The 26780-nt window shown below is 42.0% G+C and overlaps 1 protein-coding gene across 5 annotated transcripts; it reads left to right on the top strand.

Moving 5' to 3' along the window:
- The first annotated feature begins 191 nt into the window (after positions 1-191).
- Positions 192-26437, top strand: MMD (monocyte to macrophage differentiation associated). Of its 5 annotated transcripts, XM_058702504.1 has the most exons (10): positions 192-566; positions 5231-5453; positions 6882-7040; positions 7988-8069; positions 11416-11576; positions 14728-14802; positions 16556-16657; positions 18491-18560; positions 24555-24689; positions 25581-26437. In XM_058702504.1, the coding sequence occupies exons 2-10, from the start codon at positions 5299-5301 to the stop codon at positions 25659-25661; spliced, it is 1020 nt and encodes a 339-aa protein (XP_058558487.1). In that variant the 5' UTR covers positions 192-566; positions 5231-5298; the 3' UTR covers positions 25662-26437. The 5 variants fall into 5 exon arrangements, with proteins under 5 accessions (XP_058558487.1, XP_058558489.1, XP_058558488.1 ...); XM_058702506.1 differs by lacking the exon at positions 6882-7040; XM_058702505.1 differs by lacking the exons at positions 24555-24689; positions 25581-26437 and adding an exon at positions 17686-17786.
- The last annotated feature ends 343 nt before the right edge of the window (positions 26438-26780 follow it).

Below are 26780 nucleotides of genomic sequence, written 5' to 3'. Positions count from 1 at the left end.
CTTTGCTTTACCTGGTCCACCTCGACCCCTTCCAGGAGAGCGCCGCCCTTCCAGCCCTCCTCCTCTCCCCCTAAGCCCGCCCCTCCGCCGCGAGGCCCCGCCCCCAGCCGCGAGGCCACGCCCCTCCGCCCGGGCCCTGCGGGATGAATGGCAGCTTTGCCGCCGCGCCGCTCCGGGTGCTGATTGGCCGTCCGGCTCGGTGACGCGCTGGCGGCCGCGGGCGCACGCAGGCCGGCGGAGCGGGCAGGGGTGGAGCCGGGCTCCGGGGCGGGGCGCGGGTGCCCGGGGGCGGAGGAGCCGGGAGGCGGGAGGCGGGAGGCGCGGGGGCCGTTTAAGCGGCCTCCCTCCCGCCCCCAGCCGCCCGGTCTGGCCCCGACCCTGTCCCGACCCCCGGCCTGGCCCACTCCAGCCTGCCCCGCCGAGCGGTCCGCCGGGCACGCGGGCGGCCTCCGGAGCAGCCCAAGCCCATGAGGGCCGCGCGCCCTGCCGCCGGCGCAGAAGAGACGGAGCTCCCGGCCCCCGAGGAGGAGCGGAGGATCAATGCGGTTCAAGAATCGATTCCAGCGGTGAGACGGATGGCGCCCCTGCCCCGCCGGCCGTGCCGGCAGCGGGTCCCCGATCCCGCCTCGTCCGGCGTGGGTCCCGGCTCCTCACCTGGATCCATCCCCCCGCGGATCCCGCGCCTTGGCGGGGGACCAGCTCCCCGGGGATTCCCCGCCCTGCCGTCCCCGGGCGATCCCCTTCCTCCCAGCATCGGGATCTCGTGCCTGACCCGGGTTCCCGGACCCCGAACCCCGAGCCTGCCCTCCTCCCAGGGGATTCCACTGCGCACCCGACTGCATCCTGCCGACCCCCATCCCGGCAAGTGCTCGTGCCTTGCTCTATGGACCCAAACCGCAGCCGCAGCCGCCGACCCCGGTTCCGCCAACCCCGGCTGTGGCCTCCACCCCAAATCTCCAGCGTGGGGGGGCTCCCGGGGCGCGCGGAACAGGGGTCGGGTAGCCGCTGCGCCCTGCAGTTTGATTTGTCGTAAACCGGGGTGCTGGGCGTTTTAGTGCTTTGTCTGTGATCGGTCCTAGCAACAGGGAAACTGAGGCATGCTCCACTGGGTTAGCCTTGCCCAGCCAGGTCCGGGCCTTGCTGGTTCTCTGAGCTTGCTGGCTTAGCGTCCAAGGGCGGTGCTGTGTTGGGCACTGCGAAGGGGCAAGTTAGCATTCGGGTGGTAAGAGCTGCTTTGAGGCGCCTGTGTTAGGAAACGAGGAGGAGGAACCGAGGAGGCGCCACCGGAAGGTTGGCCGGCAGCTCATTCACTGGAGGGCTGGTGGGAACGCCAGCCTAGGGAGGCACCGTGGCCTTAATCCCGACTCGGGTGTCTGCCATTTAGCCATGGATGGGGGCTGGCCCATGGTTCCGAGAGGAAGCTCTGGGCTTTTTTTCTAATTCTTCTTCGTTTAAGTGGGTGAAAGTTCATCTCCCCTGTGTTTCACTCTCCATCCTTTGTCTGAATCTGTCAGCCGTGGCCCCATTCCCAGACCTTCACTAGCAGGCAAGCTTGGTGTGCAGTCATGGGAATTTGAAAGAAGACAAGGAATGCATGAAATCCTCCAAGGAGGTTATTGTTGAGGTTTTAGACGTTGCCTTTTATTTCAGAATTTCAAACTGTACTTTTTTTTTTTTTTTCTTTCCAACCCCCTAGTATTCCCATGCCCACTCACCCATTATGCTTCTCTCATTCCTCCCCCCAGGCCCCAAAGGTAAAGGAGCCAAAAATGCATAGGAAGAGTTGGGGTGGACTGTGCCATTAGAAGGGTGAATCAGTTTGAAGATTTGGAATAACTTCTGAATATTGCTCATCACTCAGGGTGTTGAATGCCTGGCAATATTCCCCGGGTGGGAACATGGTATCAGTGCTTCTAAAGGCAAAAAAGAACCATGATGTCTGGCTTTAGAACTGAAGTCAGGAATGAAGATTGGAGGGGTCTTAAGGGAGAAAGGAACCTGCATTCAGACATGATTGGTAAAGCCCTGTGCATGTGGTTTGTTTGATTTGGTTTTACTTCTTTGCACATCTTGTGCTCTTCCTGTTTTCAGAGAACAGTGGAAATATTCTGTGAAATTACCCTTCCTTATTTGATTGAATTTGTATTTCTTTCCTGTCATTTGAATTCTCCTTTAGAAAGAAAAAAAAAGCCCCCCCTTTTTTTTGCCCAAACATTAAGACAAATCTTCAGAAAAATGAAAAGAAAAAAAACCAAAACACCTTCATTTAGGATCCCACTATCTCAGTTGGTTGAACTACTTTTTGCTGGATGCTAATTTATCCAGCCCTTATTATCAATGTAGTAATGTGATTTTGCACTCCACTTCTTTCATTTAAAAAATGAAAACTAGAGGTATTTTCTTTTGGTGTGGCATAGACGTTGTAATTTTCTCAGTGACTGCACAATAGGAATGGATATTTAACATATATTTTTTGGATGGCATCTACACCTACCCTGATTTTCTCTGAAGATTGAATGATCACGTAATTGCTTGTTTTTCTATTACAGACTAGACTGGAAAGCCATTTCTAAGGATAAATTTGTACTTGGTTATGAAGCCTGCAAATACAAATTAATTTAAGAAAAATCCTGGTTTTTGTGGTCTACAACATTAAAATGTTGAGAGTGCTATTCATCACCCCTTAGAGCATTGTTCATTATATATCTTTTGAGCATTCAGAAAAGTTATAGGCAGGTAAGTTACAGAAAAACTGGAGGGAAGGACATACTGTCTTTGAATGCATGTGTCTGCTTCCCCAGATAGATTTATCGGTACTCCCTTGAAGAGCATTTGATTGCAGTAAAAACATTTCATTAGGCTGTAGTTTATGGCTGTGCCTAAATTACAAGAAATGAACACCTTGCTGGTTTGTTCTTAATAGAAACTTGGTGGTCATTGTGGCTTTGGATAAACTTCTATGGTTCTGCCATTTCCGCAGAAGAAGGCTGTAAGGAAGTGTAGCCCACTGTGCTAAGCGGAGGGTTTTATGCATGCATGGCTTCTCAAAAAGTTTAGGATATGAAAAGTGCCACTGGGACACAGAGCATATCTTCCACATTTGAGTCTCACTCCACACCCTCCCCCCCACCCAGAGTCATTTTCTCCCTATGGCAGCATCCCTGACTGATCAGAATAGCTGCTAACATTTATTGAGTACTTACTTGTGCCAGGCAGTGGCTGGGTGTTTGCATATTACTCGTCTCCTTCTCAACTCTAACCCTGGAAGATAAATGTTATACCCATTTAATGGAAGAGCAAATCGAGCTAGAGAGTAAAAGGGAACTTGCCAAAATCACATGGCTGGGAAAGGGCAGACCCGTTTATTTCAATTCAGTATTTTGTCCCTCTCCACCACCCACTGCTGCCGGTTCGCCTGTTTCTGTCTCCCTGCCCACACCACAGCATCCGTGTGTAAAGCGCTGAGGCTGAGGGTCCGCAGAGCCTCTACTGTATTGTGTTGGTATATATACCCCTTTCTCCAGCCTTGCTACTGAAAATCCAAGAAGGATGCTCCTTTCCCCAGCCCCAGCCTTGTGATCTGATAACCTGGTAAAGTACCTGATTCGTGAGCATTAGGATGTCTTCCAGGACAGCCTGTTGCCTTTTTTTAAATTTTATTTTATTTTTTATTTTTAAATATGTTCTCAGAACACTGAATTACAGGCATGGAGTAGTCTTCTTATATATATGCCTCTCTCTTATTCAATAATTAAACTAAATGCCTTCTACCACTATCATCACCTCTGGCAGTGGACACTATTCCTGAACACCACACCACACTCACTCATAAACTGGCTAATAATAAGGTGCTGTGTGTCGGGGTTGGCTTACGTTGCTCCATCAAGTGATGTTGAAAGAGCCCTTGGAACGTCCATGGTCTTTGCCTTTTCATGAGACTTAAGGTTCTTTTGGCCCTAAAACTGCCTATTTCTCTTTATTACATACATAGCCTGTTGGATCCCCAATGAAACTAATTGACAAGGGGATACCTCTCGATTAAGACAAAATAGTTAAGCGACAGCCAGAATTTCTATTTATTCACTCAACACTAAGTTCCAATAGTAAGCTGGGCATTGTGCTTGGGATTGGAAAGAAATGGTAAACAAGAAGGGCTTCATGGAATTCACATTACCATGGGGAAAGATGAAATAAAAAATACAAAAGTGGGGAAAAAAAGCCCAATTTTTACTAATTCTGGTAAGGGTCCTGGTGGGGTGGGGAGGGCTGAAATGATACTTTAGGTAGGATGGTCAGAAAAACCTCTGAGGAGCTGACACTTGAGCTGAGCTTGACAGGTGAGGAAGGTTGAACCTTCTGGAGAAGAACGTTAGAGGCAGAAATAAACAGCAAACACAAACGCCCTGAGCCAGACAAGACCTTGGTGGTTTAAGGAGCAGAGAGGAGGTGGTGTAGCTGGAGGGTGGAAAGTGGGAGGAAGGTGACACCTGGAGGCTGCAGCAGTGGTGGGGCCCAGGCCACCAAAGGTTTTAAGGTTTTAAGCTAGAGTTGGGGTGTGTGCTATGATCTGGTTTTCATAGACTATTGTGGCTGCCAAATGAAGAAGACAGTATATGGGGGGACAAGTAGGGAGACTGATGAAGAGATTTGTGTTTTATAGATCAGAGAGGTCGATGTCTTGATGTAAGGTGGGGTCTGTGGAACTGTCTAGAGTAGGCTGATCTGGAATATACTTGGAAGTGGTATTGACAACACTTGTATTTGGAGAATGGGGAACACCTAGGAATCAAAGACAGCTTCTGGGATTTGACCTTGGGCCTCAGAGATCTACAGATGAGATGCGGATCTAGTCTCTCAGAAGGCCCAGTGCTTTGGGCTATCTGTTCTTTCTCTCCAGAGTTTTGAAATTTTGTCACCTTTCTCCCTGAGTAAGGGAGAAGCAAGAGAGAGTGTTGAAAGGAAGTGAGGAGATGAGTGAACAAACGTGACTAAAAACTTTATAGAAGTGTGGTTCCCACACCCAGGATTAAATTGCCTTCCCTCAAACCCAGTAAAACACTCTGGAAACTCTCTTCTAGGGTTACTCTGCCTGAAGTAGAGGCAGCTTCCATAAATGGGCACTGTTTTCCATAACACTTGAGGACCTTTCTCATTCTTTTTGGAGGAAGAGAATAGAATAGGTTCCTTGTGTGGGCGTTGATTTGCATTTTACTTCTGCCTTTCCATTTAGGTCTTAGGAACGATTTCTTCAGGAGGCTATGTTGGAGGCTTGATTGTACCCCGCCAGATCAGAGACAAATGGACAAATTGCACTGTCAATTTCCCAGCAGAACATGTTGTGCCATGGTTTTCACTGAGCCCAAGACAGTGATGGGCTCCTCGCAGACTTGCTCTTCGCTGGTCTTAGAAGCAAATCTGGCTCTGTCCATGAGAGACTACCTGAAGTTACATGGGTGGGATATTTTTCTCTACAACTTACGAGTTTATTTTTACCCTGAGTGATTCCGGGTGGGCAGGGACTAAGCTGTCATAAACATGGCCACCCAGCTTCTTTGCTTTTAGGAGAAAATGTGAAAGTCTATCCCTGTTGCTGTGTAATGGCTTGACTATTTTTAGATTGGGCTGCCAGAGATATAAATTGCTATTTTAGTCCTCAGCCTGGTGGTGGGTAGACAAACCCTACTTACTGCACCCTAAACAGAACACTCTCAATCTACCCTCCACCATCTTGTTCTTTACCCTTTAAAATTACTAATAGGGGGGCACCCGGGTGGCTCAGTCCGTTAAACATCAGACTCTTGATTTCAGCGCAGGTCATGATCTCATGGTTCATGGGATTGAGTCCCATGTCCATGCTGACAACGTGGAGCCTGCTTGGGATTCTCGCTCCCTCTTGCCCCTCCCCCACTCTCACAGGTGCTCTCTCAAGATAAATATTGAAAATATGTATGTGTGTATATATATATATATATATATATATATATATATATATATATATAAAATTCCTAATAGGTTATGCGACTTATAGCTCTGTTATGTCTCGGGGTAATGATGAGGTAGATCCTTGAATGCTTGGGACACTTTGAAAGCATTCTTCCCAAGAGTGCAATTATTTTCCCCTTTACTAATAACAGCTCTGTAGCAACACTCTTGCCCCTTAGGAAATTAGTAAAATTATTTAAAGGATTATCAGGGGAGAAAAAGATTTATTTATGTATGTGCGAGAATGTCTTGGATAAAATCTGAAGCTGTTAACCGCACGTTTCTGTTAAACACTTTTCAGACCATCTGGCGAATTCCATTCAATCCGTACATATTCTGCACACGAGTTAGATAACTAACTCATTGGTGGTGCAAGTGAAATATCTTCACTGTCCCAAATTCATTCCCCAGTGGATGTTCCATCTGAACTCTATATTGGGTTAACAGGAACTGCTGTCTTCTTTTTTATTTATTTGCTCTAAGGATAACAGGCCCTTTTAATTCAGGGAGAAAATGCTGGTCTTTTGTTCCTAAGCCAGGCGCTGATTAGGATGCCTTGACCATGTGCTTCAGCCAATTTTTGGCATCCTGGCTCTGCCGTTTGGTTCAGCCTGGTACCATTTTTCATCATGGCGATTAATAAGGTGTGACTAGTCAGAACTCATTAGTGGCAAATAACAAAATCTCCCCCCTCCCCCATCTTAAACTAGCTGAAGCAAAAGGATAATTTATAGTGCAAAGGCAGTTGACATCTTGCAGGCTCCAAGCCCAGGAATGCAGTGGCGCCTCTGAGACCTGCATGCTGTTGGGGTTCTTTTACCTCTGTTGGTTTCTCTGCATCTGCTTCTTTCAGGCAGCCGCTTTATCTGCCTGAATTTACAGCTCCCCTTTTCCAACAGAACAGACAGAATAAACCAGCATCCCTCAGAAAACATGGCATGGGTGTGGGTTGGATTTGGGGAGAGTCTCACCTACACACTGAAGTGGAAGAATGCTTCATGGTTTTCACTGTGCACTTGTTTCCACAGAGTTGGCCCAAAGGGAAGTGTGGAATGTGGGTATGTGTCTATATGTATAACAGATATTGGTATTTAGATACATACACATATTTGTGTGTATATGTTTGTTTTTTTTAAGTTTATTTACTTGGGGTGGGGAGGGGGGTGGCAGAGAGAGGAAGAAAGAGAATCCCAAGCACGTTCCGCACTTTCAGCGAGGAGCCTGATGCGGGGCTCGGACTACGAACCATAAAATCATGAGCTGAGCTGAAGTCCAACACTTAACTAAGCCACCCAGGCGCCCCAAGTATGTCTGAATTGTATAGCCAGAGTATCAGGTAGTAGTCATATATTTGGATTTGGAAGCAAACTTTTAATTCAGGAAGAATGCAGGTAAAAACATATCTCTTGTTTAGGCAGCCTAGACACAGCCCAGCATCATTTATTTAAGCTCTCTGTGCTGGCACAGGTAATACAATATAGGGAAACCAGTTGGATGGGCCTGCTAATTGTGGAATGTAGCATGTAAAGATCGACATGTATAAAGGTTTATGCATTTTGAGAGAGAAAATTGAAACCTTGTATTGTGTCCCTTTTCATCGAATGGCAGTTACAGGCATTTAAAGTTTAGAAAAATTCCCTTGTTTTTTTCCCCTAAGATTTAAGATTTGGTTGTGCCTTTTTTTTCTTTGTAATTTTTTTTAGCATGGGGGTGGGGTATGAGTTGAAGGGGGTGGATAGGGTTTCTATTTGCTTTTGGTTGGTAGAAGGTTTTTCTTTTGACTAAACTGAAAGAATACTTAATCCAGTGAACTAAGGCATTTGCTTTCATATCATGGTTGTTGGCTCAGTTTACACCTGTTTGGTGGCTTTGTTTTTGTTCCCGTAACTAGGTATTTCCAGCAGTCCCCTCTGCAATTAGAACGGACCAAACAATATTGGCAGCCTTCCCCATTGTTCTTCACACGCTTTGAGCTTTTTCACGTGATGTCTTTTTGTTTGGACAGGTTCATGAACCACCGGGCCCCAGCCAATGGCCGCTACAAACCAACCTGTTACGAACATGCTGCTAACTGTTACACGCATGCAGTGAGTATGCGTTGTCTGCCTTTTGCATCCTTCCCAAAGGGCCCCGGTGGGAGGGCGGGCTATTATCTTTAGTCCCCTCAGCCCAGTTAGTTGGATGTGCCTACCTCTGTGACCTTTGCTCTCAGGATATCAGTGCTGGGTCATGTTACCAGAAACTGTGAACATGTCGAACGCGTTGAGTGCTCTGATCTACAGTCAGCAATGTCCGTCCTAAACTGACTTTCTCTGACAAGATCTTCCTTAAAAGAGCAATAGTAGTAAGTACTCTAGTTATGAGAAAACCAAAGAAAACTAATTTATGAGGACTGTCACCTCTGAAATGAAGTGACTCATCCTTTCAAGACAATCCGCTGTGTTCGTGTGGCCAGGAGAGTTGACGGTTTTGATGAAAAGGGTGCTTTTTCTTACTAAATGATCCCTTGAAACAGGTAGGCACACTGTCCCAACCTCTGCAGTGCCCATATTATTCCACATCTTGAAGGAAAAGCTGATTTGATCCCTAAATTCTTAGTGAACTTTTTTTTCCTTAAAAAGCAAAACATGCTCATTATAAAAAACTTATAAAATATTGAAGAATATATAAGAAAAACAAAACTACCCAGACATAAATTAACACTTTGGTACATTTCTTCTACTTGCGTGCTGTGTTCAGGAACATGTATTTTCATGGTTTTCCTGTTAACGTATTATTGACATTTTCTTGTGTCATTGTGAATTTCCTTTTATCTATGGCTTCATTATTCCCTTTGAAAGTTGCATTTAGTGAGACTTTTGAAGGAAAGATTGTGGCTGCATAGTCTGAAGATACGAAATAGAGAAGGAGGCCAATTTAATCCTTTCATGACCAGTGTTTAGAATAGGCTAATGTAATTATTTTAGACAACGTTAGTACAATACATAGGTTACATACATATGTCTTAAGAATTAAATTTGCCTGAATTCCAGTTGTGCCTTTTCATGTCTTTAATCTTCCCCAAAGAATAGTTCTAGTATTTTCTGTAACAAAACAATGATGCCAAATAACCCCCAAATAAACTTTGTGGTTTCCAGTGGACTCCTTTATAATCTAATAGAACAACACCATTTGGTCATTCCTTAGCATAAATCAAAGTTTATAAAGCATTGGTTTTATGTACTGTAATGATGGAATTCACATATTACTTAATACTGAGACATCATCCTCATTTATCACTGAACGTCCTTGTGCCTTAGGTGCTAAAAAGACTTTTATTTAAATAATTAATATGCTTGAATCTAGTTAATGAGAAAAATTACTAGCTGACATGCTTGCCCTGGATTCTGTAGAAGAGCTTCAATAATGAAATTTGGAGTAACCTCTCTAGTGCACAGTCTCCTTAGACCCATGGCTTCGCTTCTGGGGAACAGGAAAGATTCAGTGGAATTCTCTAGACTTGATGTGACGTGACCCCTGTCTTCACTTTAGTGACACACTTATGTAAAGTGAGCTTTCACCAGAGGGCCAAAATGTTTAGAGTACCAACTTGGACTAAAGAATGCACACCTAATTTGATTGTCTCCCAAACCTGCAGGATATCCAGCTTTTATTCTTGACCAGATGTTCGATGAATTTAACAGCTAAAAGTAAATTATTACTTCTGAAGATAATTGTCCATAGACCCATAAGAAAAAGTTGTGTGCTTGTATGTGTGTATGTAAATCTAGGGCAAGATTAGGATATAAGGAATATAAAAGCCTGAATAATAATTTATGTGGCCTGTTCCTTCACTCATTGCTCCAATATATATCCATTATTTTTTTTCTATTTACCAATTACAAAACACTGATGAAAGTTACAGGTATAGTGCCTTGATAATTTCCATACCACTGATCAATAAAAGTAATCAATGAAGTGTTTTTTACTTAGCATTATATCGAGCACTTAAACTACTTAAATATCATAGTTTGGCTATAGAGATGCACAGTTCACCTCTAGGAATATTATTTGCTAGAGATGGACCGGATTGGTCCCTTGTGTCTTCTGGGTATGTCATAAGTTAAGGAATACTTGTAAAAAACAAAGTTAGGGAAAAACTGACAAAACCTCCATGTTAATTTTTTAGAAGAGAAATGTCACCTTATTAAACTTTACTAAACTGTATCCCTAATTTTTGAATTTCAGAGAGCAGTAACATTTCTTCCATCATCATCATTTTATTTAAAGAGAGGGTATTTTAACATGAAAAAGTAGAAAGGACATAATCTCAGAATAAATGAAGTTCTGTCTTATGAAGAACTTACCTTATTGTCTTTGATTTTTCTCATACTGTCTGGGCCAGTGAAAACTTCAGCATTTGAATATTTAGTGCTGATCTTATCTAGGGGATAGGATATTTTTGTTGGAAGAGGGCAAAAGTAGGTGATGGGGGTGTGGAGAGAAGATTGCTAAATTTTGCATTCTTTGCCAGGTACGTGTACTCTAATATCTAATAAAGTAGTTTATTTTTTCCTGAGGATGTGTGTTAATATAAAATGTTTGCTCCTCTTCAATTTTACTGAGAATCTACAACGTCTCTAAAAAGATGGAGTCTTTAAAAGAAAAAAATTCACTAGTCATACTCATACTCCTACGACAGACATTGAAATCGGTGTCCATGTGGAGTGTAAACTATGGTACAGGAAACAAAAATCCCTGTAAGGTTCTGGTTTCTTAAAATTACTCAAGTAGATGAGAGGAGAGTGGATTACCCTTGCTTACTTGAAAGGTGCTATTAAAAATGAAATAACCCAAAAATGCTTTCACTTTGCAATAGTTCCCAAATTGGTGGAATGATCCAAACTAAAAATCGGGACATATGACTTGCACAGTTGATGTGTGTGTGTGTGTGTGTGTGTGTGTGTGTGTGTGTGGTGTGCGCATTAGGATACTTATCGACTTGATTCATTGGCTTAACCCTTTGCTGAAATATTGAGATGTCAGTAGTTCATGGGGGAAATAGGAAAGAACATTTAAAAGCAAGACCTCCCTGGGAAATCTGGGTGTATGCTTGGCATTTGAATATTTGAAGTACCTACTCAAAATCACATTAGACAATAGGATGAAATCTGTTCTTCCGTGATGAAATCAGGATAAAGAACATCTGCTTTGCAACAACTGAGTAATGTCACATCTTTTACCACTGACTTCAGTACCTGCTGGTGGGCACGGTTCCTGGGCCCTGAGCAGCCATAGCTGACAACTCAGTGTGGCTCTGGTGAGGATTATCCAGGAGAGGCAAATGTTTAAAATTATCTTTCTAAAATTGTCCCTGCTAAACCTGTGTATTTTTAACAAAGGTCTCAATTTAGGAAAACCCAGGATATTTACTTTTCTTTGCCTTTCCCTCAGTTCCTCATTGTTCCGGCCATTGTGGGCAGTGCCCTCCTCCATCGGCTGTCTGACGACTGCTGGGAAAAGATAACTGCATGGATTTATGGAATGGGCCTCTGTGCCCTCTTCATTGTTTCCACAGTATTTCACATTGTATCATGGAAAAAGAGCCACTTAAGGTACCGTGGATAGCACGCTATTTCAGCAGATCAGAATAGTTGACTCAGGTTAGCCTCCCGTACTGGCATGTTTCGTCAGGTTGAAGCAGTAGAGGAGCTAGATGTCTTCTTGCCTTGTATTCGGGAAATTTCCTATGGATTCGACATACTCTGAGGACCCCCATATGTATCTAAGAAAGCTGGCCTTTCTCAGAAGCCGCCGACAAAACCGCACTGTTTCCCCAGGACTTACAATGTGGAATCCTGAGACCTCTTAATGTTGTCGGGTGCGCCAAGGATGCCCTAAGAGCGCAGCAGCTGTGGGGTAGTGACAGAGTACAGTGAACTTGGAGTCAGTCCAGCCCTGCCACTTACCCTTTTGGAAGTCCCCTGACCCCATGGAACCTCTGTCTTCATTACTAAAATGAGACTAACAATGCCTGACTCGCAGGGTTCTGTGATAGGTGAATGAGACAGTGCATGCCAAAATCATCTGAAAATTGCAAATGACCAGGACTTTGTAATGTAAGGAGATTTGCTACAGTTTGGGTTTATTGTCTTGCAAAGTTCAGCTTCCAGAATTGGGTGCTGTGTATCTGTTCAAACAGAGTTCACAGATTTTGCTACAATTAGCTGTCAGGTACTTTCCAAACCATACCAAGCCCGTTAGCCTCCCAACGAGGACATAAAAGCATTCCTCCTCTGGGTGAAGGATTAATTTGGGGGAATACAAAAGATGCAGCACACCATTTAGTTGCTTATGGAATAGATTCTGTACAACCCCAAAGCACAACACTTCTCAGAAAAGGAGTATTCCAAGCAGACTTAGAGTGCTTTAAAATAATAAAATACAGCTTTCGGTTTTACAGAACGTCCAAAGAAAAAAATCTCAAACATTCAGACAATCCAGTATTTAAGAACAGGGTTTGAGGTTCGTGAGATGATTACCGGTCTCCTTATGTGTGGAGTCATAGTTTCATAGCAGGAAGGATTCTTAGGGGTCATTAATCCAGACCCCTTAATTTTCACCAAGGGACACTGAGGCTTAAAAGTGGTCTACCTTGCCCAGGTCAGTGACCCCTAGCAGTGTCTGATCATCCCAGACCTCTGACTCCCAGTCCTGAGGAGTTTTTCACCACACCCTTCTCAGTACTGCTTACAGTTACCAGCCGGCCACCTTTGCCTAGAAGGTGGCAGTTCCTTGGCCAAAAATGAAACCACAGCATCGGATCATGAGGGCTTGCTGAGGCATACTCACAAGAGAGCCCCAAAAGTACCTGTCTCTCCAGCACACACTGTCACAGAGATCAGAGGCCAGAGCACTTCGTTATTGTCCTGGCACAACCCAGTGCCTGTGGTTGTCTCGGCTGTCTTGGCTTTGATGTCTAGACTTCTGAATCAATAAAGAGTTGTAGATGCATACTTGAGTATTCAGGGCTCCCTCCCAGGGGCCGGAGAAGAAGGTGTAACAGAAACCAGCCTCTCTTGAACCTTGAAATAGCACTGCTAGAATCATAAGCCATGTGTGGATTTTTGCTCTGTCTTAATTTTTTTATAGATCCAAATATAGCCTTAATTTATAAAGGCAAGGGAATGAGCATTTATTGAGTACCTACTATGTGCTAGATACTATGCTAATGAACACATGGTCCACGTGATCTCATTTATTTTTTTTTTTTATTTTTTTTTTTATTTTTTTTTTTCAACGTTTTTTATTTATTTTTGGGACAGAGAGAGACAGAGCATGAACGGGGGAGAGGCAGAGAGAGAGGGAGACACAGAGTCGGAAACAGGCTCCAGGCTCCGAGCCATCAGCCCAGAGCCTGACGCGGGGCTCGAACTCACGGACCGCGAGATCGTGACCTGGCTGAAGTCGGACGCTTAACCGACTGCGCCACCCAGGCGCCCCTCACGTGATCTCATTTAATGCTCACACACACTCTATGATAGAAATGTTGTTATGTCTATTTTCCCTGTGTGGAGAGTAAGGGTCAGAGAAGCCGGTCATGGATCTTGAATAACATTACAGGTCTGACTTTACCTTCTGTAACAAGAGCCTAATAATCTAGAGAGCAGAATCAGAAAGGCCTCAGACCTGGCTAAGAATCACAATCATCCAAAGAGTTAAAAAAATAAAATAAAATAATAATAATAAGATTCTTCTCTTCCCTCCATCCCCTACCCCATGTTCTAGCCCTTTTATACATTACAATCTTCTGGACTGGAGTTTGTGACTATTTTATAAGCTCCCCAGGTGATGGTGATACGCAGTCAAGTTTGAGAAGCATTAATGTAGTGTAAGCCTTTGAGACCCGTGACCTAAATTATTTTGCCTTCACTAACATGACTAACGCTAACCGTGACTAAAACGTCCTCAACTTGCTTTGGTCGACATTGTGTGTGTGGTGAGGCAAAATGTAACAGTAGCACTCCACCAAATCACAGCACTCACCACTTGGACACTGAAAATGGATTCAAGACGATGCAGTGCATTCACACTTCTAAATCACTTCAGTAAAGGGCAGGTTCTGTCTAATCCATTTGGGGACTAGACCTCAGTGAGCCAGATCTTTGTACACGTCCTGAATTTTCAGTTTTGGAAGGAGGAACTCATTTAGAAATCCAGGTGGCTACCTGCTTGCAGCAAATATGCCTCTTAATTTTTTGTTTATTTGTTTTTGTTTTTGTCATTGTTGTTCCTAAGTTAGTTTCTGAATTTCCTTTATTACAACGTATCATCTACATTAAGCTATTTGAAGTGAAACATTCTTTGAAGGTATTCTAAAAAGGCATGAAAAACCACTTCACATCCTGCACTATGACAGGGGTTGAGGGGTGATCTGCCCTCGAGGAGTTTTCTTTCTCAGTTACATAGGCTCTAAAAGAAACGGAAAACCTTAGAAAAGACGGGTTTTGTTTGTTTGTTTTTTAACCACTTTGGAGTTCCTGATTACTCTATCTCAAATATGGTGAGTATTGCATGTGCAAGCTTAAGAGTAATGTAAAGCTTTTACTTGTGGCTTCATAATATTAAAAATACCTCTGAAAGCCAAGTTATAACTGCCCCAAGGAACTAGAACAGGAATGGAAATTACAACACGGTGGAGTGATAACCCATGCTGCCAGTTTGAAACTTTTCTGAAAACTTGCTAACTTGTTTTTCCCCCACTAGGACAGTGGAACATTGTTTTCACATGTGTGATAGAATGGTTATTTATTTCTTCATTGCTGCTTCTTACGCTCCATGGTAAGATACCTTCTTTCTATTTTTGAAGGTAGCGTTTTGGGGATAGAATTTCTGTCCCCCTTCCCTCCCTTCCTCGGGTCCCTGCCCCAGCCCCCATGCATATGCCCCCCACCCCATCCCCTGCCAGTACACATGCATACATGCTTTTTTAAATTTTTTATTTACTTGGGTCAGATTGCAGATTTTAAGGGGAGAATGTTACTGCTGTTCAGAATACATACCTGGCACTGGGTTATTCAAGAGGAAGCGCTAAGAACTTGTTCGTAGGTAGCATTCTGTCTTTTGAAATATGTCACCCTTGCTTTCCACATTCTTTTTCTGCTTTTGCTGCTGTTCACAATACTTGGACATCTAATTGTTTAAGTGGAAATGCTGTAAATATGTGTGAGGAAAACAAGCTCGCTTTTGAAATTTACCGTTTTCAATTCACTTCACAGCACGGTAGCTACTATATATGGGGTACATGTCTTACTTCTTTAGCTTATATGAGTGGAAGAACTAAACAAATTAGCTGTTTAAAATATCTAGTATTCTGGCGCAGTGGGTGGAGCGTGTGACTTTTGACCTCAGGACTGTGAGTTTAAGCCCCACACTGGGCATACAGATTATTTTTTTTAAAATGATATATTAAAAAAAAAAAAAAAAACCTAGTATTCTCTTCATTTTTTTTTTTTTTTAATCTTTCTGCTCTTTTGGTACAGATCAGGTAGAATCTGTTGTTGCCTTGAAACCTAAATTAAAGGAACATTCGATTCCCTCTACGAAGACATGATCCAGTTTTAAACACTCAGAAATTCATGTTGTGCCATGAACTGCTAGGGTCACTAGAAACAACAGGCCTCTACATTCTGACTTACGCAGCATCCATCATTAAAAAGAAACCTAATTGTCTAGTTGGAGTAAAAAGTGTGTTCCCTCTCTAATACTTGTCACTAAATTATAGGTCTGTATCATATTGGAGCGAGAACAGTTACAGGCTTTGGGGAAGTGCTCCCCAATTTAAGTACATAAAATTTTTTAAAGTTGGCTGAGGAATCAAATATTACAGTAAGGAACTTGTTTTCATGTAGTTTTCAACAGGCAGGTGGTGCCTTTTCCATCTGGAAATAATCGTTTCATAGCTGTAGCCAATCAGAATAACGTTTGGTTTTCTTCTCATGTCCATTCTTAATATGAAATGAGTACAAATGAATTTGCAGCATCTTAAAACTCAAGCTTCACAAGAGTCCACAGTTAAAATTCTGACAAAATGTCTTTCATAACATACGTTGGGCTAATTCATGTTCTCTTTTGGCCGAGAGATTGGTAATGCAGATACTTGGTCTGTGTATTAGGTATCCGCTGTGGGTATGTGATCCTGGCTCAGGATTTTGTTCAGGGTTCTCATTAAGCTCTGTAAGCGGTCCGCTTGCAGATACATTATCAGAATTGAGCTAATCTGACAGCAGTCTGCCTCATAAGGCAAGTCAGGCATCACAGGTGTGATGGGACTCACTTCATACCTCCTTTTAGCTGGTTCTGTTTTTAAACCATAGTGGAACAATTCGAAGTCTTAAAGGTTGACTGACAATTTTATCGTTATTAACTTTGCCCAAACTGCCTGAATACTTCCGTGGCATGTTGGATGCCTTTTCCTCCCGGTTTTATGCTAGCGCTTGTTCCCCCAGTTTTCAGGCCTAGAGGAAAACACGGGTCCTGTGAATTCCCTTCATTTATCACTTCTGTTCTTTGTTGTCATGTTTACATTTTTTAGGTTAAATCTCCGTGAACTTGGACCCCTGGCATCTCATATGCGTTGGTTTATCTGGCTCATGGCAGCTGGAGGAACCATTTATGTATTTCTCTACCATGAAAAGTAAGAGAACGTAATTTACATTTGATAGTTTAAAAATTAACTGCCTAAATTTTATCGACATTACAACATAATTTGCTTTATATTTGCACTTCAAAATAGTAGAAATACATAAATAGAATATATATTGCTTTTAACAAATCTTTGAAACCATTTGGTATTCGTTGTTGGTAGACAGATTGCTGTGGAAAGAACTGAATGGCACACGTGTGACAGGAAGCTGTTGAGGGACAATCCTCAGGTGACTGGCCTTATCAGCGAACTTAGCCTTATTCTCTGTAATCTACGCTTAGCCCATGAGAAAAGTAATTGCTTCTCAAGCTTTCTATGAAGATTGAAGATAACAGATAAGAACAACACTTATCTAGACAGGAACCCAGAAGATGTTCCAAACTAAGCTTCCCTGAGAAAGGGGATATTTGGAGAGGCATCCTAATCACAGGGCACATTTTTTAACCCATTATTCATTGCCCATAGTCAGAAATGTGAAGCAATATAAAAAGGAAAGCCTATTGAGATTTAGCATGATGGCTCTAGAGGAGACCTTCAAAGTCATCTATTCCTGCCTCATGGTTAAGAAAAAAAAAAAAATGAGAACATTTAGGATGTGCATCAAATTAACGATTCATGTAGAATTAGGACCCAAGTGTCCTAGTTCTTGTTCTATGGCTCTTTTCATTACTTCAGATGCCTGAATTGGAGAAACCCACAAGCATGAAATCATTGTCTTTGAGTACAGTTTATTAGCTTACCTGTTGTTGGCAGAATGGCTCTCAGAATCGAACATGTTGTGTTTATCACAAAGTATTAAGTTATTTTCTCTTTTCAGAAGAAAATGGTAGTTTTCACTAACTTCTGACTTTGAAATTCACTTAAATGCATTTTTTACTACAATTAGCAATTCTGAGTGGTGTTATGTAGTGTATATAAATCCAAGAGAACAGTTTGCTTCTTGGGCCCGAACCCCTAAACTTACATCCTTGGATCAAATAGAAAGTAGAGTAAAACAACTATCTTTTCTCCTATTCCAGGCTTCCTAATGTAAAGCAAACCCACAAACCCATTCTTCCCCAGGTCCCTGATAAGGTTACTTTATGGTGGACTCTTGAGTATAAAACATGGAGAATGAGATGTGAGTCACCTATGGCCATTCGGTTGGGCAGATATTAGGGAGTGCCTAAAGTGCCAGGCACTGTGGTAGGCTTTGCACATCCAAACATAAATGAAATTTGGCCCCTGCCTCCAGGGAACGTAGAGCCTCCTTTGATTAGGCTGAAATGCAAGTTAAATTTCAGCGGAGTATATTTTTTAGTGTTTTCGGACATTCTGTAGCCTCATGGGATGAGCCTTACAAGTTGGGAGTTTGTGCAGATGAAAAACAAAGAGACAGAAAACTACATGCTCTTCATTCCTTAGGGCTCCTGCCCCTCCGCCACTGATAAACCTGGCCCCATATGGCATCCCTGTCCTGTCCATCATGATAATTTCAGCTTCTTGTAGCTGTGGATTGGGGCAGTAATGAGGGCAAATGCTGGGAGATTGGAAGCGGGAAAATGCATGGTGGATTGGATGCAACAGTAACTCCTTTTGGCAGAAAACATTTTCCAAGTTGCTAATGGAGTTTGATGCCATTTCAGTCCTGAGAGGAATGCTAGTTCACTGTCACTCAACTATAGTATTTTAATCAGAGCCCTAATGGTCTACTGGGAAAATATGGTTCATTGGGATAGTTGAAGACTTTGCATTTCTCTTTCAAAAGAAAAAAGGGAAAGCTGGTATGGGACTGGACTAGGTATTATAGGAATACATAAAATGAACTGCCTTTCTATCCTGCAGGTATAAGGTGGTTGAGCTCTTTTTCTATCTCACAATGGGGTTTTCTCCAGCTTTGGTGGTGACATCAATGGTAAGAAATGGCTTCATAATTTTAGTTATTTCACCTAATTTCCTTTTTAATTGCTGGGATTCTTCATGTGTGTATAGATACGATATGTAGTTTTTCTTTCTGAAATTATGACATGTCCATTAACTAGAGACTCCAAAGAAAAAGTATGTAAATAGCAAAGCGCCAACAATCTGTTTTAGCTACTGTTTGGAGTTTGGAGTTCTACACTGAAGTGTGTTTCTTTCCATATGGTAATCTTCCGTATGTGTTTCTTTGGATAACCTCATGGGTTATGTTATCTTTTGGATAACCATAACCATAACCCATGAGGTTATGGGTGGAGGGGTATTTCTGCCCGAAATGGTGTCTTAACCCTAAATCCACAGAAGAGGGTAAATTTTTTTATGTCTTAAAATGAAAAAACTATAAATTACTGACTTTTTAAATCCTAAGAATTAGAGGGACCAGAAGAGCCCAGTTGTGTGAACATTTTATTTAATATTTCCCAAAAGTCTTCACTTTTACTTTCCTTTCACTTGGTTTTAAGTCAAATTATTTCTCTTTCTTAGAAAAGTGCTTTTTTATTTTAACTTTGCTTGAAAATTTCTTTTGGTTTTTTTTTAATATTTATTTTTGAGAGAGAGAGAGAGAGTACGAGCAGGGGAGGGCAGAGAGAGAGGGAGACACAGAATCCGAAGCGGGCTCCAGGCTCTGAGCTGTCAGCACAGAGCCTGATGCAGGACTCAAACCCATGAACCATGAGGTCATGACCTGAGCCGAAGTTGGATGCTTAACCAACTGAGCTGCCCAGGCGGCCCTATCTGTTAATTTTTTTTTTTTTTTAAGTTTATTTATTTATTTTGAGAGAGAGAGACAGCTCGAGTCTGGGAGGGGAAGAGAGAAAGAATTCTAAGCATGGTCCACATTGCCAGTGCAGAGCCCGATGCAGGGCTCAAACTCGTGAACTATGAGATCGTGACCCAAGCTGAAATCAAGAGCAGATCTTAACTGACTGAACCACCTGGGCACCCCTCTGTCAATTTGAAAGAAAAACAGCATTGTGGCCTTGTGATCCCATCCAACTGGTTACTTTGTGCCATTAGCTTAGTGCCATCAGCTCCAGTATCCTACGCTCTACACTGTTTGGCATTAGCCACTATGTTGTTAATTAAGGAACTCACACTGTGTCCAGTTTGAATTCTTTTCTCAGTCTATAGAGGTCAGAAGACTTGTGTCTACCATTTCACTCCTGAGCTCATGGGCATATTATAAGAATGTACATAGCTCCTGCCCTGGTCACCAAAATACCTGTTAAAGGTTTAGGAGTTACAGGTTTGCTTGCTGTTTTCAGTAATATGTCTTATGAGAATGTCACAAGTTGTGTTTCTTTAGGATTAAAGAGCTTTATGGTAGCTTTAATAATTACCTAGCATTAGAAATCCATATAGTTTAGCTGGTAAAGGCAACAGGGAGTAGTGAGGGGAAGGAGATGAATAATGGAAATGAGAAAATCTGCCTTGAAGGCCATCTCGTTGGAGGGCAAATCAGGACACCCAAAACAGCTTAAGCAAGGTCTGTATGTGTAGGTTACTAATCACTAGAGTAGGACATCAAATAAATTCCCTCTGGCTACCATAAGAGCAGGTTTCTCCAGTATTTTTACTAGCCTAAATCTTGGCATTTTCACAAGTTGTACAGTAGTCAGTGACTAATGTTTATGATAGCCAAACAGGATAATCCTCACATTTCCCCCCATAGACCTTAGCACCAAACAGGAAACTACAATTCATGTTCAGTAAGAAACTATCATGAAGTTTTTATGTCTTTGGGGAAAGTGTAGGCTGCTGTGGGAGCACCTGAGCCAAGCATCAGAGGAAATGGTGTTCAAGCTGATTCATAAAGACAAAAAAGGGCCTAGAGATAGTAAGGATGATACAAGTGGAAGAGGAAAGAATGTAGCATGAAGGGAGCCCTGAGAGGAGAAAGCACTAACACCTTTGAAGAATTGAAAGTAGTTCATTGTTTGGAACATGAGGGTGTGCACCTGTTTGTGCCTCTGGGCATGAGGTAGGTAAGTGTGCAGGTAGCACAAGTCTTGTGATAAACCTGGAGAGCTAGACAGAGACCAGATCAAAAAGAAACTCATAAGCCATGTGAACAACATGTAAGACTGGACACTCTAAGCTTTGGTTCTGGTCAGAACCAAATGACTTATTCTTGTGCCATAAAGAATGATATAAAACTGGAAAAAGTAGATGAAACAACTGTTTTATGGTATTGGACGGCAGACACAGGACTGTATTCCTTGAGGGAACAGAAACCAAAAGATGAGCCTCAAATTCGCCCCAGTTTTCTCTCTGGGGACACTTTCCAAACTGCGACAAAAGAAAGGGGAGCCCGAAAGCAGCAGTCAGTGTGGAAGAAACAGAAATCAGCATTTCAGCTACTGAGCCTGCTGCAGTTTTGGGGTAGGATCCTGGAAAGGAGGGAGCTTCATAGAGAGGCATCTCCGGAAATCTACAAAGGGGTTTCCCTGAATCCTTGCCCAGATACTAAGCTGGATTTGCACAGGGCAAGACTCTGCATGCCCAGGTCAAGAGTAGCTATTGGAAAGCTGTGAGATAGGTAGAGATTCCAGAGGTGCCTGGTGCTGGAAGATGTCAGGGTCCAACCAGCCAGAGTGGCCATGCTGAACAATTCAGGTGTTCAGCCGAACCTAGAAAGGTGACCTTCGTGTCTTAGGAGAACTGCTCTAGGTCTAGAGTGAGGACTGCCCTGGAATTGCCACAACAAATATACCTGATCCTCTGTACATAAACTGCCTACAGAACAAAACTCAACATTCCTAAAAGGAAGACCACAGAATCTGTATTCCCAACAGCTTGCGTCCATTTATTCAAACAAAGATTAGTAGATAAACAAGAAGCAAGAAAAGGTGACACCACACACCTAAGGAAAAACAAGTCAATAGAAACAGATCCAAAGAGGACAGAGATGTTGAAATTTACATACAAGGACTTCCAAACATAATGAGTAAACAAATGAAGAATCTCAGAAAAGATATGGAACTATAAAAAAGGAACCAAGTGGAAATTCTAGATTTGAAAATGATATGTTAAGAAAAAAATTCATTGGAGGGTTTAACAACAGATTAGATACTGCAAAAGAAGAGATCCATGAACTTGAAAATGCATAGACATGCTACAGGCTGGGGGAAAATACAGCAGTTGCTTTCTCTATATGTATCTGGTAAAAGACATGTATATGAAATATATAAAACACTCCAAATGAGTAATAGTCAGTCCTATAAAAATGAGTAAAACACTTGAACAGGCACTTCACAAAGAAATGTACTCAAGTATCCAGTAGGCCCTTGAAAAAGTGCCCAACACCATTAGTCATCCTGGAAATGAAAATTAAAACCTCAGTGTACTACCAGAATATATCCCGTAGAACTGTTAAAATCAAAAAGACTGACAACACCAAATTCTAGCAAAGATGTGAAATAACTGGAGCCCTAATTCATTGTTTAGGGGAGTATAAAATGGTATAACTATTTGGAAAATTGTTTAGCAGTTTATTATAAAATTAAGCATAAACTTATGACTCAATAGGTACTACCCATCAGAAATGAAAACATATACAGAAAGACCTCCATAAGCCCCAGATGGGAAGAATTGATAAACAAATTATAATAAATAAATCAAGGGAATGCTAAGTGGTAAAAAGGAAGGAATGATTAATATACATAAGCACATGCAGGAATCTCACAAATACAAAAAAACAGACATAAAAATGTACATACATTATAATTCCATTTATGTGAAGTCTAAAACAGATTTGGTCTGTGTTAATGCAGTAAGAATAATGGTTACCTAGGTGAAAGAGATTGTCCAGGATTGGGAGGGGGTGTTGGGGTAGTTATCTATCTTGATAGGAGTATGGGTTATCTAGGTGTATGCATTTATCAAAACCCATGGTGTTCATGTAGTATTTATGCATTACACCCTGTAAATTAATCATCAATCAAAAAAATGACCCATCCCTCCCACCCACCCACCCCACCTCCCCAAAAGAACATAAGCCCCAAAAGAATATAAGCTCAGGAACCAGACTGCCTTGATTCAAACCCCATTCTGACACTTAAAAACTATGTGGCCTTGAGCAAATTATGAAACCTCTCTGTGTTTTAGTTTTCTCATCTGTAAAGTTGGGATAATAGTACCTAATTTAGGGTTGTGAAGATTAACTGAGTAAATATATGGAAATGCTTCAAACAGTGCCTGCTGTAACAAAGTAATGACATGGGTCATGATGAAAATGTGTTTTAGGATTAACTATGTTCTGGTTCTTTGAAAGTTGATAAATTTGGTGTCTTAGGGAGCTATCTTTAACAGAATGTTATGTCAGAACCAACCTGTATACTTGGCTTGGTCTCACGCTTATTGTTTTAGCAGAAAGAAAAGAAGAGTGGTATCTTTTGGGCAGTGACCAGCTCTATGACTTTGTTCAGGCTACTTCATTCCTCTGGTTTTACTCTCTTCATCTCTAAAATGAGGAGGTTGTGTTATGTTAGATGAGTGGCTTTTACTGTTTAGGAATTATATGCCTCCTTAAAAATGTGATGAATACTTTCTAGAAAAAAAAATGCCCCTAATGCACATACCAGAGGATTTTGTATAATTAATGGATATTAATTGCTTTGTAACCTTTAGGAAATGATAAATGTGTGGTATTGGAATTTTTTTTTTTTTTTTTTTTTTTTTTTTTTTGTTTGTTCTGATAAAAATCAATCTGGCTGACTTTCCATCTTACCAAGGTTAATGAAAAATCTGGAATCAGTCGATTTGGGTTGGCTCCTTCCCCATCTTTTGATCCTACAAAAACCAGGGGGCTTATGTGAACTTTGAAGAAAGGACTGATCCTCATCTGTGGCCCTGGGTCCTCATGCCTGGTTCTTGGCTCATGGTTGTCCATTGCTGCCACTGTCTAGGCACATGGGGCCCCTTCACGTTGGTGGCTGCATTAGAGCTTTCCCACGCTCCCTGCTGGACTTGGCTGCAGTCCAAGGCTCCAGGGCTCACAAGGTTGCAGTCATCAGTGCCCAGGCCTCTGGGACACCCACACACCTGTCCCTTTCCAGGGCCTCGCCACAATCTGGCTTAGGTTTCCACCACCTTGCAGAACCCGAGACTTTTCTATTCCTAGTCCTCAGGAATCCAGGGGACTGACTTGTTTCATCAATCCACCCTCCCCCCCCCACCTCCACCTGCCTCTGTTCTCTTTCCCTCATTCACACAGACCAGTTTAATTTTGAAGATGGGCTGAGGTCTTGGAAAACCAAGAGCAACCTAAAAATTCTCTTTTTTATGTTAAAGCACAAAACTTCCTGCTAAGCTAAGAAACGCCCAGGCTCACAGACAAAAAGGCCTGGCAACACGTAGAAGGTTAGGACATATGTTATCCTTACACGCTCTCTGATCTCCGAGGTCACATGTAGCCCTGATTTCCTGTGTCAGCCATAAGGAAGCTGTAAGCTCACACAAGCAGGGGGGAGTCTCAGAAAAGGAATCGGTGTGGTCCAGCGTTTGAGGAGGATAAGGGAAGTGAAACCCCGGGCCCAGATGTAAATTCTAAATGGAGTGGTGTGGCCGTGCCTTAGTAGGGAAGAAAGCTCTTAAAGGAGAAGACGAAAGCCAAGGATTATACTTTATTAAAATGAATTCCCATGTCTGGATGTGATTGTAATCTGCTTCAACATGCTGTAGATGAGTAGAGTGTGGGTCCCGTAACCCGACTGCTTGCTCCGGTCCAAGATGGTCAACCCCCAGGGTAAATCCAGGTTGATGGATGAGAGGCTTTTAAGTTAAGTTCATGATTACGGACTGGGATTCAGCCTGTGCAGCTACTTCATTGTCTAGAAAATCAGCAGGCTCAGGGGGAATTGCAATTATCTCTTTAGTTTGTCACATCGAGTAACATCAAAACCTCTTTCTCTTTTTCCTCTGTTGACAGAATAACACTGATGGACTTCACGAACTTGCCTGTGGGGGCTTAATTTATTGCCTGGGAGTTGTGTTCTTCAAGAGTGATGGCATCATTCCATTTGCCCATGCCATCTGGCACCTGTTTGTGGCCACGGCAGCTGCGGTACATTACTATGCCATTTGGAAATACCTTTATCGCAGTCCTACAGACTTTATGCGACATTTATGACCAATCTGTACTAGGTCTCAAAACCAGTATTATTTCAATTATGGCACTTGGGAGTGGGGTAAGAGCCGAAGGTTGCACAGAGGGAAAAAGACAAACAAAGACAACTGCACTGACTTCCTTTATATCTTTTGAATATAATTACTGTGAAAGTATAAAAGCTGTGTTCTGGAATTTCCCTCTTCACGGCAGATAAATAAGGTAGTGAATTAATTATTCATTCCATTCCACTATCATGAAGGACTCTGGATAGACTTGGCCAACTGATGTTTACAAAACAGAATTTTGTATTTTAATTTTACAGATTTTACTACATGATTTTTCTACATTACTAGGTCAGGTTGTAAAAGTCAGTGCAATAACAAAGCTTCCTTTTTACGAGAAAATTGTTTCTATCACCTTCCCATTAGCTGTGTGAAGAATCATGGACAGAACCTACACTACTTTTACCACGTTTCATCTTGGCATAACATGGTTATTTTTTAAATAGAAAGTTTCGTTTTTTGTAAATTTTTAAAGAATATTTCATCGAAGCGCATCTCTGCGGTTCCTCATTCATGTGAATTTTTGCAGCAAGCTGTCAACATTCCACAAATGAACAAACATTATACCTCTTCTGATAGTTTTATTAAGCATAGAGAAATTGCCAATTTTTAAAAACTGCGGTTTTCCAAACTTTCCTGCCAACCTCTGACTCTGAATTCCATGCTGCTTTGGGCCATATCCTTGACCTCGTTCGGTTTACCAGTGATAGAAAAGTATTTTGATATCATTAACTTTTTCAAAGGACTCAACTTTTTCTCTATGCCTTTGCTATGTGTTCTTCAGGGTCCCTTTCAACAGTGGATGAGCATTCATGTCTGTGTTACGATGGTATTATTGGAGGGGCCATCCACGCGAGACTCCTGAAGAGTGTTATGAATTACAGTGAATAGTGGTACTGCCTGCTTGGTGCCCGTCAGTTAAGTCACTGTCACTTAGCTTACTATTATCAGTTTGGTACTCATTTTCAATTGTGGAACTAGATGCACAAATTCACATTCCTATCTTTCCCCTGCATCTCCTGATCTTACTTTTTTTCTTTTCTGTAGCAAAATATCTAAAAGCATTGTTTGACAGATAGAAACCCATGCACCTGTAGTTCATGGGTTATATCCTAGCTCAGTGGAGTGGTATTTAATATATCATTTTTGGTTTTTGCCCTCAGTGTCTTATATTAAGATTAACCTTAGTTGCTTTGTTTATTAATCTCCTGTTGGTGTTTTAATAAATGAAATAACCTTGCCTTTAGATTGGTGCTGGTATTGACTGTTTGCAAGTACTGGGTTTGATCAGTGGAATAGTTGGTTTGATGAAACATTTAGGCTTACTCATTGAAGTTTTGTACTGATGCGGCTTCAAAAGAGGGTTTATTTTGGGTGTGCATATGTAGAACTCTCTCATTTGGGAAGAACTGGTATTTGCTGGTGAATTCTTCAACAGGCAAGGCGCCCAGTGATAACACCAACCAGACCACCCCTACCTGCATGATTCTGACCATCCTGATGCCTGTGGTTTTGTGTGTATTCTGTTTTTAATATATTAAATTTTGTGAATTTAAAGTCTGCTCAAAAGTAACACTGTCAAAACCACTAAAATGTATGTAAAAAATTGTGCTGTAGACTAGAATAAACTTGTTACTTGGATTTGTTCCACTGTCTCTGAATTAGATGACTGTGGAGATGATAATGCATTTTTGAGAGCTTGAGCTCATCTAGCGTTGTAATCTGTATACTCGCCTTTTTTCTTTTTCTTTTGAAAAGTCAGGATGAAAAGAGAAACAAATGTGCCCTGTCCTCTAGAACTTTCTAGCCCACTTTTTAATCATTGAAATGCCAGAGCCAGCTCAAACATTAAAATCAGCACACGTTTCACTTTAAAATATGCTAAAGATTGTAAATTTTATAAATGATGTATCTTTACGAAGAGAAGTCTTTTGGTTTAGCTTATGGAATACATTGCAAGGCTGAGGTTACACACTTTTATATA

Source organism: Neofelis nebulosa, chromosome 16 (assembly GCF_028018385.1).
Source record: "Neofelis nebulosa isolate mNeoNeb1 chromosome 16, mNeoNeb1.pri, whole genome shotgun sequence".
NCBI classification, from domain to species: domain Eukaryota; kingdom Metazoa; phylum Chordata; class Mammalia; order Carnivora; family Felidae; genus Neofelis; species Neofelis nebulosa.
This window is presented reverse-complemented; position numbering and strand designations above follow the sequence as displayed.

What these genes read in the sequence shown, in the direction of transcription:
- MMD (XM_058702504.1), top strand. Translation starts at nt 5,299, where the DNA reads ATGGACAAATTGCACTGTCAATTTCCCAGCAGAACATGTTGTGCCATG. An exon ending in TGGAAAAAGAGCCACTTAAG is followed by an intron (nt 11,577 to 14,727) that starts GTACCGTGGATA and finishes TTCCCCCACTAG; the next exon opens with GACAGTGGAACATTGTTTTC. An exon ending in GTATTTCTCTACCATGAAAA is followed by an intron (nt 16,658 to 18,490) that starts GTAAGAGAACGT and finishes TCTATCCTGCAG; the next exon opens with GTATAAGGTGGTTGAGCTCT.